The sequence below is a fragment of the Nicotiana tabacum genome, chromosome 3, assembly GCF_000715075.1.
Source record: "Nicotiana tabacum cultivar K326 chromosome 3, ASM71507v2, whole genome shotgun sequence".
Lineage (NCBI taxonomy): Eukaryota > Viridiplantae > Streptophyta > Magnoliopsida > Solanales > Solanaceae > Nicotiana > Nicotiana tabacum.
This window is the reverse complement of record NC_134082.1, coordinates 131,099,800-131,112,402: the sequence shown is the minus strand read 5'-3', so window position 1 is coordinate 131,112,402 and position 12,603 is coordinate 131,099,800. Positions and strand designations below refer to the sequence as shown.

General features: G+C 38.4%; 1 protein-coding gene across 1 annotated transcript; it reads right to left on the bottom strand.

Annotated features, from left to right (window-relative positions):
* Window positions 1–4,577: 4,577 nt before the first annotated feature.
* LOC107788381 (alkylbase DNA glycosidase-like protein mag2) lies at window positions 4,578–11,339 on the bottom strand. Its single transcript, XM_016610063.1, has 2 exons — window positions 10,059–11,339; window positions 4,578–4,893 (listed from the first exon to the last, which is right to left on the bottom strand). The coding sequence occupies exons 1-2, from the start codon at window positions 11,126–11,128 to the stop codon at window positions 4,872–4,874; spliced, it is 1,092 nt and encodes a 363-aa protein (XP_016465549.1). The 5' UTR covers window positions 11,129–11,339; the 3' UTR covers window positions 4,578–4,871.
* Window positions 11,340–12,603: the final 1,264 nt, after the last annotated feature.

Below are 12,603 nucleotides of genomic sequence, written 5' to 3'. Positions count from 1 at the left end.
TTGATCACTGCTCGACCTCGGCCAGTTGTCTCCGCATGTCGAATTTCTCTTATCTGATTTTGACCCATACAGTTAGTCCCTTCGCTTATCGAGGTCGTCTTTTAGTCGTGCTCCGTGAGCGGACTTCATTAATCGTAGTTCGAGAAATTCGGATGGGGAGGTCGACTAGTGTGGATCGCAACTGAGGGTGCCGATCTTCGAGTCAAAGTGGTATCCCCGCGGGCTGAATTTGAGCAAAGTTCGATCAGGGCCAATGACTCGAGTGATGAGTTAATCGAGAAGACGGTAGAGTTGGAGAAGGACGACGAGGCCGAGATGGTGGCTTTGGCAAGGACGGCGGCATCGGAGGAGGTCATTCGCGTCCTCAAATCTGGACGGGCGATTCGGCCCTTGTAACATGCTTCTTCTGATACTTCTTTTGATTTGGAATGCTACTTTTGCTGCTCATTCCTGATTCTATTTTTCTTTTCTTGAACATTTTCCTCGATTGATGGTTTCAAAGGAATCGTTGGTAGGTGTTAATTCGAACGTCATCGAGTGTCTTTGATTGGTACGAGCGAAGTCAAACGTTGCCCTATTCGACTCGAACGAGGTCTAGGTGTCAATCAAGTTTGAGCTAGGTCGAATGAGAGTTGAATTCGAGTAAAGTCGAATGTTAGTTCGGGCGAGGAGGCCGAATGTTAATTCGAGTGAGATCGAATGAGAGTTAATTCGAGCGATATAGAATATTAGTTAATTCGGGCGAGGAGGCCGAATGTTGATTCGGGCGAGGAGGCCGAATGTTGATTCGGGCAAGGAGGCCGAATGTTGATTCGGGCGAGGAGGCCGAATATTAATTCGGGCGCGGAGACCGAATGTGAATTCGGGCGCAGAGACAGAATGTGAATTCGGGCGAGGAGGCCGAATGTTGATTCGGGCGAGGTTGAATATAACCTCTTTAATTGATGCGGCGTCGCTTTGGCGAAAATGCGGGTGAGCTTCATGCACTCATGCTTTGCCTACATATATCGGAGAGATTTACATGTTTTTCTTGTTGGCAGTCCAGTCCCAGTCCCAGTCTGGGAGAATGCTCCTGATTCTATTCCACTTAGAAGAACAGTCAATTAAAACCAAATGAAATCAGTAACGAATTTAATCGGTCGACGAATGGAGGGGAGTGACCACGTTCCCTTCTCTGGTTACGCTTTTAGTGGTCGCTACCAATTTGGCAAGGTTGTCTGCTTCGATATTCTATGCTCAAGAGATTTGGTCGAGCTGGCATTCGTCGAATTCGGGTAACAGCTTGCAGATCTCCACGTGGTATTCTTGCAGTATTTGTTCCTTGATTTGGAAAGTCCCTGTGACTTGATTGACAACGAACACTCTCAAATATATCCATGTTTAATTGTTTCGAAGTTGTAGAGTGGCCGCAGGACCAAACGCAACACAATCCGATGAGAAAGCCTCCAATCTTGGTGCTTTTTTAATAAACTTTTACCTGAGTAAAGTGTCACTGTTTGGTTGGTTGGTCTTGTATGCAACTCTAAATGAGCCATAAGAGAACTTGATATATTAGCAATCTATATAAAACTCATTTGTGTACTATTCATGTGCTTAGTAAACTCAAGGCCAAATATAATGGCCCTTCAAACTTGGCGCGGAGTGTCTGTTAGACACCTTAACTTTGTAGAGGTAGACAGGCACCTCAACTAATAGCCTGTTTGGCCAAGCTTCTTTTTGGCGAGAAGTGTTTTTTTTTTTTGTCAAAAGCACTTTTGGCCGAAAATTGAGGTGTTTGGCCAAGCTTTTGGAAGGAAAAAAAAAGTATTTTTGAGGAGAAGCAGAAACAGTTTTGGAGAAGCAGAAATAAGTAGCTTCTTTCCAAAAGCACTTTTGAGAAAAATACACTTAGAAGCAGTTTTTTAAAACTTGACCAAACACTAATTGTTGCTCAAAAGTGCTTTTCAAACTAATTAGCCAAAACACAAACTACTTCTTACCAAAAGTACTTTTGAGAAAAACATTTTTGAAAAAAGCACTTCTCAAAATAAGCTGATTTTTGCAGCTTGGCCAAACGGGCTATAAGAACTTTTATTATTTCAGAAAAGTCAAATCAAATAAGCAAAAAGACAAGTCAAGTCAACAGGGAAAAGGCGAGATATTACTATCAAAATCAGGAGCAGATTCTTGCTTTATCTCGTTTATAGAGAATAATATTTAATAATGTAATATTATACTTGAAAGAAATGGTTGGTTATAAGAAGTCGTGCTAGTATTTGAATACTGTAATATGAGTACGTTTCCATTCTCTCCATTTACAGTAACAAACATGGATTAAAGGAAGGAGAACTGAAAAATATGAATGATTATGCCGAAGATATCACTCATCTGAATTGAATATCTTATCCTCATATTTTTTAGAAATCTAGAGAAAACTAGAATTTTAACTATAAAGTCCCCACAGACAGTACCAAATTGTTTGACCAAAAAAGTATGAGATCTTTTTTGTTAAACTAATTAAATAAGAAGATAGAGGGTAAATCCTAGTTAAGGATGATTAATTCTAGATCTGTGATGAATAATATGAATAGAAAACATAGCTGAGTATAAATGCTGGCAGTAATTATGGCCAGATTCAATAGCGTGAAGAAAGGTGCATTAAGTAACATTAAATGGCAATAAAATGTAAATGAAGGAAAAGATTCACCCAATCTTGAGTGAAGCGGATCCTCTTTCATTTGATAAAGATGAATGATAGACAAATACAAGAACCTTAGGACCCTTTTTGGATCTGATGAAGGGTATGAGATCACAGATCCTCTAATCTCTTTAGAGAGATGTGTTTATCTATTTTCTAAAGAAAGAGTTTGCCCCCTTGGGAAATCCTTTCTTCCTATTTATAAAGGGTATACTAGAAAACTCTAAAAAAGTACAATTAGAGGGAATATCCAGTAGAATATTCCCTTTGAGGATTCCAAAGCAAACTAGTTGTTACATCTATCTTCACTGCTCGACCTCGGCCTTATTGATCACTGCTCGACCTCGGCCTTATAGATCACTGTCCGACCTCGACCTTATTGATCACTGCTTGACCTCGGCTAATTGTCTCCGCATGTCAAATTTTTCAGATCTGATTTTGACCCATACACTACTATCATAACTGCTCTAAAAAAAAATTACTGTTGAGCCAATTTGGCACACTTGAATGAAGGCCGCTATCAATCGTTTCATTTTCTTTTTTATGTATAACGTACTATAATATATTCTCCGGATATATACAAAGGTCCATACTGGAAAAGCTCATACCGGGCTGAAAATTTTAGTCACCTTTGACATTATTAAAGCTGAAATATCCGACGTTTGGTTCGCGTAAAAGATGGTAAGAGAATGAAGAGAGTTTTGTCGTTTACTATGGTAATAATAAAAGTATAAGCCATCACTCCCGTACTTAGTACTGTCAATCACATTATATATGCACATATGATATCATAAAGGTCCTACGCTTCCCTTTTCACCTTTTGCCAAATAGCTCGAGGGTAGGATGAATTAATTCTCCCTACAGAACTAAAGTTGGTGTTTATATATCACATGCAGATCTTTTCCCACTTAATCAACACATTCTTGGGCCCTTAAGCTCTTTCAACCAAAGATTGTGACTCATTTGTAATACCAAAATCCAGAACATGACGTGAGAATGGTCATTCAGAGATCATTATCATTCTATCATTAAATCTATCCTCAATAATTGCAATTATTGAAGTAGTCTTAAGGAATAAGATTGCTAACACTTTTTCTGGATGGTGGGTAATTTTCCATGGGCATTGCAAAGTTAAAAGGAATGAAATCAGGTTTGGATTTCTGTATCTCCGCCAAAAGCAACGGAATAAGTTCCTCTGCAAGATAAGGGTTATCACCGATAGCTTAGCAGCTTTTGAAGATGAGATGACACTGACACTGACACAACCCCATCCCCATTATCTTATTTAGTCTTTAGTTTTAGCTTCCCATCGCTCATAGTAAAAAAATTCAGGTTGATGCAAGAAAACCCTGCTTACACAAATTTGCTACGAAAATACATTACCCAAATGGATAATCCTCAATAGCTCGTATGCCAATAAAGCCAGTTTAAGAAAATATGAGTTGATGCTAATCTCTTGATTATTCTATTGAATACTTGCTGTCTCCTACTAACATAGCCAACGAATTACTCTGCCCATCAAAATTCAGGCGAATAGGGAAAAAATTGTCAAAATCTTTTGTCTCAACCGGAGCTGGGAACTGAAACTAACCTATACTTTTCATCCCACCTAATTGACTACTAGACCACACCCCTTGATTGCTTAATTTGAAACCTTTTAAATACAGCAGCAACTAAAACACAACCCAAAATTGGCATGCCACAAAAACCCATACCAACATGTGTCTCATACCCAAATAGCAAGACTAAGAAGGGAAAAAACGAAGACGAGCTATATCACTCACACTGCTAAAAATTACGAAGACACAATTCACTGCAACAGGTAAGGATGATAATTCCTGACAATTCAGCTAAAAGCAATTCATTCCACTGCCTTCTAAATTGCATTGGCCAAAAGAAATAAGAGCAAACCAAAATTTTAAAAATAACAATATTAAGCATTATATTACCCTTTTTACCGTGATAATGCAGTTACCTCCAAATATCATGAGGGTCTGCTATTTACAAATCCTTTACAGTAACTACTTTCCTGCAACTCTACTGACAAACTTGAAAAACTGAAGCACAATTGCTTGTCAACGTAACTTCAGAATCTCTATCATAAAAGCTCAATACTAACATAAGAGACTATTGGCACCCAGATACCACAGAAACCTCTTCTCTACTCGCTTTGTTTCCCGACTCAGCCCTTCAATCATTGGCCCCAAATGCAAGCCCTAATACCAAAATGTTAATGACACAACATCAGTATCCTGGTATGTCCCCCAAATAACTAAAACATGGACAGAAATCAAACATAACAACCTGCCATAGTTAAACAAAATAAAAGTGAAAGGAACAAAACTTCACTCCTTAGATCAGAATTCCTTCTAATGCCGGAGGAAGGGTAATCATACTTTCAGACTAAAAGAAATAACTTCTCCATACGGATAAAATAGAGAACAGCAACACATCATCAGACCAGTCGGGCGGGCTAACTCCACAAGAAGAGAAATAATTTATCTATAATTCAAGGATCAGAGCTAATAATATTCATGCCTTGAGAGGATAAAACTCCTCTTCTTTGAACAAATAATATAAATTCCTGCCTGCGTCCATTTTGAGTGGTGCAGTTAGTAGGAATATAACAATGACAAATATAAACCTGCTGGACTTCGTTCTAGAAGTAAGAGTGCAACGCATGACGTGTGGATTAAGTGCACGTTACAGGTTTGAAATGCTACAGAAAAAAACTGGTATTTACGCGGATAAGGACGGCAGGGAGCCCATTATCTGTCAGAATTTCGAACAATACATCACTTGCCCTTGGAGATTTCTAGATTATTCCCCAAAAAAACAATGAAAAATATACGTCTTTCCTCACTATGTTAGGTGGAAGGAGAGCTCAATCCCTACCAAAATGTACATGGTACTCGTAGCACAAGTATCAAGAGGATGCTATGTCAAATCCTTCTCCATCTATGCAAGGCGAAGGAGTACACAACTCCACTTGGATCCCACAAGCCATTAAGCAGATGTTTAGGCTTCTAATATTAGGGTTGCTTGATGTTATTAAGCTTTTGTTTCTTTTTTCTTTTTTTTTTTTTTTGGGGGGGGGGGGGGGGGGGGTTTATGTTTAGCTTTCGTCGTGTGTCCCTTTTTGTAATTATGAATATGTAAATTGGTCCTTGGTAATGGTTAAATGTCCATGTATTAAATGTCTGTCCCATATTAAGCTTTATTGTTTCAAAATTGATGATGCTGAGGATGACATTGCAACTCTTGATCCTTCTTGTTTTACTGTTCAGGAATATGGTCCATGGTTTCATCTACCATTAGCCGAATAGTGTGGAGTTGTTGGGCCTGGCCCATAAAAGGAGGCGTTAATATCACTTCTTGGTGGCATTTATTTTTCTTTTTGGAAGGGAATTTAGTATATGAAATCGGTGAATATAAGCATTGTTGCCAAAGGTGAAAAGCTCTAAAAAGCGCTCCAGATCTATTGGGGCTTTAAGCACAAAGCGCAATTTAAGTGTGAGCTTTAGTTAAAAGAGGCGCTATAAATTTTTACTCTTTTCCTATTTATATATATATATATATATATATGTGTGTGTGTGTGTGTGTACAAATTAAGAAAAGAGTAAAAATTTATTCATAATGTTTTCCTCAACAACTAATACACTTATTTGCCGATTATATTTGTTGTTAATGCTTGATTCAAAAAGAACTCACGGGCAATGAGTGTGCACGCCTTAGTCAAGTGGCAAAGCTAGGAATTTCCCCAAGGGTGTTCAAATTCAAAAGAAGTGGAGAACATTTCCGACAAAGGGTGTTTAATATGTGTTATATACTTCTAAAACGTTCCACCTTTTCTTGAGCCGAGGGTCTTTCGGAAACAGCCTCTCTACCTCTCCAGGTAGGGGTCTGCGTACTCACTACCCTCCCCAGATCCCACCTGTGGAATTATACTGAGTATGTTGTTGTACTTCTAAAACGTAATATTTTACCTATGTACATAGTGCAATTTTTCGACGAAGGGTGGTTAGTTGACCACCCTTATCACCATGTGGCTTCGCCACTGGCCTTAGTGTCTTGCCTACGCTGAAGCGCAATTTAAACGAGGCGAAGCGCACTCCCTGAAGCTTTTTCAAAGCGAAAGCTTCAGGGCTTAAGCTTGCCTTAAATGAGCCTTTGACAACATTAAGGGGATGGTGAGAGGTGCGGTACGTTTTATAGAGAGGAAAAAAAGGTGTAAGGGTGATAATTTATTTGAAGTGACAGCTAATGGCAAGCGATGGTGAAAAGTTATGAATGAATTGAAAGGGGTGGTTTTAAACAGACGTTGATTCAAAAATGTATAGTAGACATTTAACAACACTCGAAAATTAATCCCCATGGATGAATGTGTTAAAGTTCAACAGCTACACCTTTAAAAGTAAATACATAACTCCAAAACATTTAAATTTTGTTTCAAATAAGCTCATATGCACCACATGTTACATCTAAATTATTTATAAAAACGGCTACATCTAATCATGAATTTCATATCTACTTCTTATAAGATTGTGATGCCTAATCGGATCCTTATTTAGTAGTTGCAATGGCCATTATTGGAGCTTATTTTCATTTAATATTTATCACTTCATCTCTAAACACGGGATAAATATCATATTTAGTTTTCATTTAATGCATATTTACTTGCTATGTTACTCGGACTTTCCGAAAAATGTCGTCGGGTGCTTGTCGGATCCTCCAAAAGTAGTGTAATTTGGAGGATCCGACATGGGTGCGGCATCATTTTAGAGAGTCCGTGCAACATAGTTTATTTTTGCTTCGTGAGATTAGGCAAAGTAATCCGACATCAAAACCCAAGTCTTTGCAAAGTAATTCTAGAATCAACAATGACATAACTGGAAAAACACGGATACGTAAGAAATTAATAAAAGATAGTGCCCCCCCCCCCCAAGGGATCCTTTGATTTATAAAAGACATTGACCATGAACAAAAAGGAAAATTACTACACACAGATATCTAATCAATCTCAACAGTATTGACTAAGGTACCTTCTTCATTTTGCTTCAATAATTCCTCGGGGAAGTCACCTCTAAGAATTTGAACCTAGAACATGACACTCTTATTTGAACTTTTAAGAAGTTCAAATACAAGAGCATCTCCCTCCTCCAGGTTATTGTCTTTAACAAATTCTTTTATCCCCTATTAAGTCTCTTCTTTTTTCGCTATTAAGGGACATTGCCCATCGATCCCCTTCACAACATATAACAGAAGGCACCGCAACATCTTGAAGATGATTATTGACTTTTCCCCGCAGATTTTTGTGGAGCAAAGGAGTCCCAACCAAGTGTGTAAGTTGTTGTATCTTAATCTTACCCTCCTCATTTTTTTATGCTTTGTGCTCAAAAATACTATCTACCCAGTCAATGATGTTCCTAATCTGGAAGTATTGGCAGAAAACTTATACTGCAGCGCTGATTCTTTCCTAACAACTTATGTAGGACAAAAACTTGGTACTAAATTCAGATCAACAGAAATCAGGAATGGTGTAATTAAGAAGTTCCAAAAAAGCCTTGCTACTTGCAGATGTTATATCTTTCAGTGGGAGGCAGACTTACACTTATCGACACATGTTGGATAGCATTCTTACCTACTACATGTCACTCTTTTCCATCCCAAGTAAGGTGCAAAAGCAACTGGACAAGATAAGAAGAACCTTCCTGCAGAAGGTAAACAGCAAGGAGCACAAGTGCCACTTGGTAAAGTGGTCAAAAGTCACAGCCTAACTCTCAAGGTGGTTTGGGTATTAGAGATCTTGCTGCTCAAAGCAAAGGTATGTTAATGAAATGGCTACGGAGGTATGGCCAGGAGGAACCTAACCTTTGGAAAAAGGTAGTGACTGCAAAGCATGGAGTTCAAAGTCAACGGTGCACCATGCTATCAAGGGCCCCTCATGGTGTTGGTCTCTGGAAGTGTATACAAAATCTTTGGGACGAGCTCTTTCAGAACATTTCTCTTTGTAGGCAATTAAACATCAATATTTGGAAAGACAAATGGCTGGATAACTCAACTCTAAAGAATGACTTTCCAAACCTTTTCCAGTTTCCTGTGCCTCATATTCTACCATTTCACATAATAGAGAAGGCAGCACCTGAAACCTACACTTCAGAAGATATGGACATGATTGGGAGCTTGAGGACCTACTTGCAAGACGGGAGATTTGCACAGTAAATGAGCAGACGGCTGATACCTAAGGTGGGGCAATAAGACTGATGGTACATACTCTATTAAAGCAGGCTACTCACACCTGTGTGCTCAAAATGAGATGGTTGACACTCGGCCCTGGAAACTAATCTGGAAAACAAAGTCACCATTAACGGTAATTTTTCTTGGTTTGACAGAGCTTTATGAAGCATGTGACCCAGGACAACTAAGCAAAAGTGCCATATAAACTGTCGATAGATGTTATATATGTCACCAAATTACAGAAACCAATAGACACCTCTTACACCGTACAGCTAGAGCATGTTCCTCTCAGTGTTTGGACTCAGTTGGGTCATTCCAGAGAATATTAAGGATGCCTATGAATGCAAGAATTCTTGGAAAGTTGGTTGATCTATCAGGAAAATCTGGAAAATGATGTCTGCTAGCAGTTTTTGGAGTGTTTGGACATAATGGAGTAATAGACGTTCCTATGGAATATCAACTCCAAACCACTCCCTTAAGCCAAGATGTCTTTTATGTCTATTTAGTGGTGCAATCTATCTCCTGTAAATACCCTGTTAAACAGTTTGGACTTTGTTAGTTCCTTAGATTTAGCATAGAACTTCATGTAATGGACCTAACAAACTCTCTTTTGTACTCTCTGCATCTTCTTGATGCCATATATGAAACTACTTACTCCATAAAAAAGAAACACAGACGCACACAACTCTTTAAGCCAAAATCACCAAAGGAAAGCTTTAATTCTTTGCTCTTACAAAGATTCTAAGTGCAGTTTGTCGTCTTGAATCACACCAAATATATAATATTCATGCATATATATATATAACCCTCGGGGGTTGGCCTGGTGGCAATTGACTTGAGCCTTGGGGTTTGCTCCCTTTCAAGGTCTCAAGTTCGAAACCCACTGGGTGCAAACAATTTCTGAGGGCCATCGGACTGGGTAAAACCTGAATTAACCGTGGTGCACTTGCGGGAAACTCCTTGCCGGGGGCCTGTGCACCCCCGGGATTAGTCGGGGGCTCTTAGAGACTAGGACACCCGGTGCATATATATATATATATATATAAGAAAAAAGATATTACTTGTGCAATGTGCCATGAATAACAAACTGATCATATGCACAGAATATCATATAAACGTTCGGAAGCAAAATTGGTAAACATACCCGAGGCTGCCAATGCCATCAATAGGCTCCAGAAGTTGCAATTGATGTTGTTGTTCTGGCTGCTGTTGAGGCTCAATTTGCTGCAAAGGCTGCACACTACCACCCTCCATAGCTGCTGCTGCAGTAGCTGGGGTCCCCTTTCCCTCAATAAACCGCCACATATACCATGCCCCAATGGACCGATATGGCCTCCATTTCTCACACAATTGCTCCATTTGCGAAGGCCTAGGCAATTCCTCCAACCCATACAGCATTTGTACTCCTTTCCTAACCCCCAAGTCGCTAACAGGCAACACGTCCGGCCTGTGCAGGGAAAATATCATGAACATATGCACTGACCAAGAACCAATCCCTTTCACCATCGAAAGCATTGTAAACAAAGACCTGTCATCCATCTTTACAACAGTATCGTCCGCTAAAATCCCGGTTTTATACTTATTCGCAAGGTCATAAAGGTAACTCGCTTTTCTCCCCGAGATACCAATCTGCTTAAGCTGCTGAGCAGATAGTGAGAGAACCACGTCAGGGCAAACGGCATCCTCGCTGCCACAAAGGGAGACAAAACGCGTGTAAATGGAAGTGCCCGCTTTATAAGCTAACTGTTGATAGAGAATACTCTTGCAAAGCGCTAGAAATGGAAGTTGGTGTGAATCAAATGCAGGTAAAGGAAGGGTATCTATTAAGGAGCAAAGAAGTGGGTCCGCTAAGCGCAGATGGCGAAGGGCATTTTCGATTTCTCCATTAGCAGATAATGGTTTGATTACTTGAGGCAAAACCCTTGTTAATTGCGATGCACTCCTCCGACGATTTTTGGTGATTGTCACTTTGCCGTTTGATGTGACTACGGATTGCGAGGAATCCGCGGGTTTTGGATTGGTAGATTGAGGGGAGGTAGTGGAAGAGAGTTTACGGATTTTCTGGGGGCGAATGGGGATTTTAGAAGGGTTTGAGGGATTTGGGGGAATATCGACGGGAGGGTTTGTTGATAAAGTGGTGGAATCAGAATTGGGTTGAGATAGGGATGGAGTTTGGGGTTCGGTTATTGTTTGTGTTTGGGTTTGCTCGCCCATCAGACAATTGCTAGTGTTATTTTCCCAATGATGGCGGAGGAGGAGGAATCGGTGGTGATTGAGAGAGGACACGGCGGCGGTGTAAAGTAGAAGTCAATGCAGTGAATAGTGTTTTTTAAGAGCAAAAAGTAAAAGGGGTTCCGATTGGCTTCCTTAAGATCGTTTTACGGTACTTCGCTTCGCCTCTTATGTCATTTAAAATTAAAATGGTCCCCCAAATTTACATTTGGCACAATCGTTCTTATTTTACTTACTCCTATTTTCTAACATGCCAATTGCATGATAGAACTTAGAAGCACTTCAATTTTCATAAAACTTTGAATTCAATACAAAACATTTTATTCCTAATATAAGATTAGTGATTAAGAAATGACAACTTGAACCATAGTATAAAACTAGCGTTTGGACATAAATTTTGTTGAAATTTGAAAAAAGAATTTTTGAATTTGTGTTGAGAAATAATTTTTGGAAGTTGAAGTTGTGCTTCGATATGCATTTTATTTGAAAAAAAAACTTAAAGTTTTGTAAGTGGAAGAAAAATTTCGCCTTGTTTACCCTTAAAACGGATAGCAATTAAATTTGTATACAATTTTAAGGATATTAGTATCTCGATACGTGCGTTGCACGTATATACCGAGTTATATAAGAAATTTTGAGTATTGCAGATTCAAATCTTTAGTTTTCTTGATAAAAATAAAGAACTCACCTAATGACTTTCGTATAGCGCTTGCATTCACAATCTAATTTAGCCGCAAATCCTCGATTATTCTTAGTTACTTTGATACTTCGGTCAAGCAAAGCATCGACTTCTTTTATGTTTAAGTTCTAATTTATTTAGCAAAGATTGATGAATACATAATCCCCACTATATATTTTAATCTTGATGCCTAATATGGTATTAAATTTTTCCAAATCCATTATTTCAAATGTGGAAGATAGTTACAACTCTGTTTCTATCATGCCAAACATATTATTGCTTAGTATCAAAAATAGACAAAATAACACAAAATAATTACATATTCACTAAGAATTTTTCTAAGAAATGAAGAAATACAAAATTTAAATAAATTTTATATCTCAAGTTTATTAAATATTAAATCAAATATTGACTTTTTAGTCATAAGTCAAACACCCTTATATTTTGATTATTTCGAGTGACTTTTACATAAGCGTATTGATCAAAACTAATTCACTACACGATTTCATTGTCTAAGTTAAAGCACGGAAATGCTATAACACATATTTCTTTTAAAAATGTACTACTTTTATAGAAAGTTATTACTCTGTAACGAGTAAAAATGGTGTTTGACTCAAAAGATATTGGAACCTTTTTGAGTAAATCAATCAAAGTGAATGAAGCGGTAAATCTTAGCTTAGTATAATAAAACTCTAGAACAAAAGGTATAAAAGATTAACACAATAAATTATATTTCTTAATCTTGCGAGAATGAGTGACCGAACTTTAAGAATGCCAA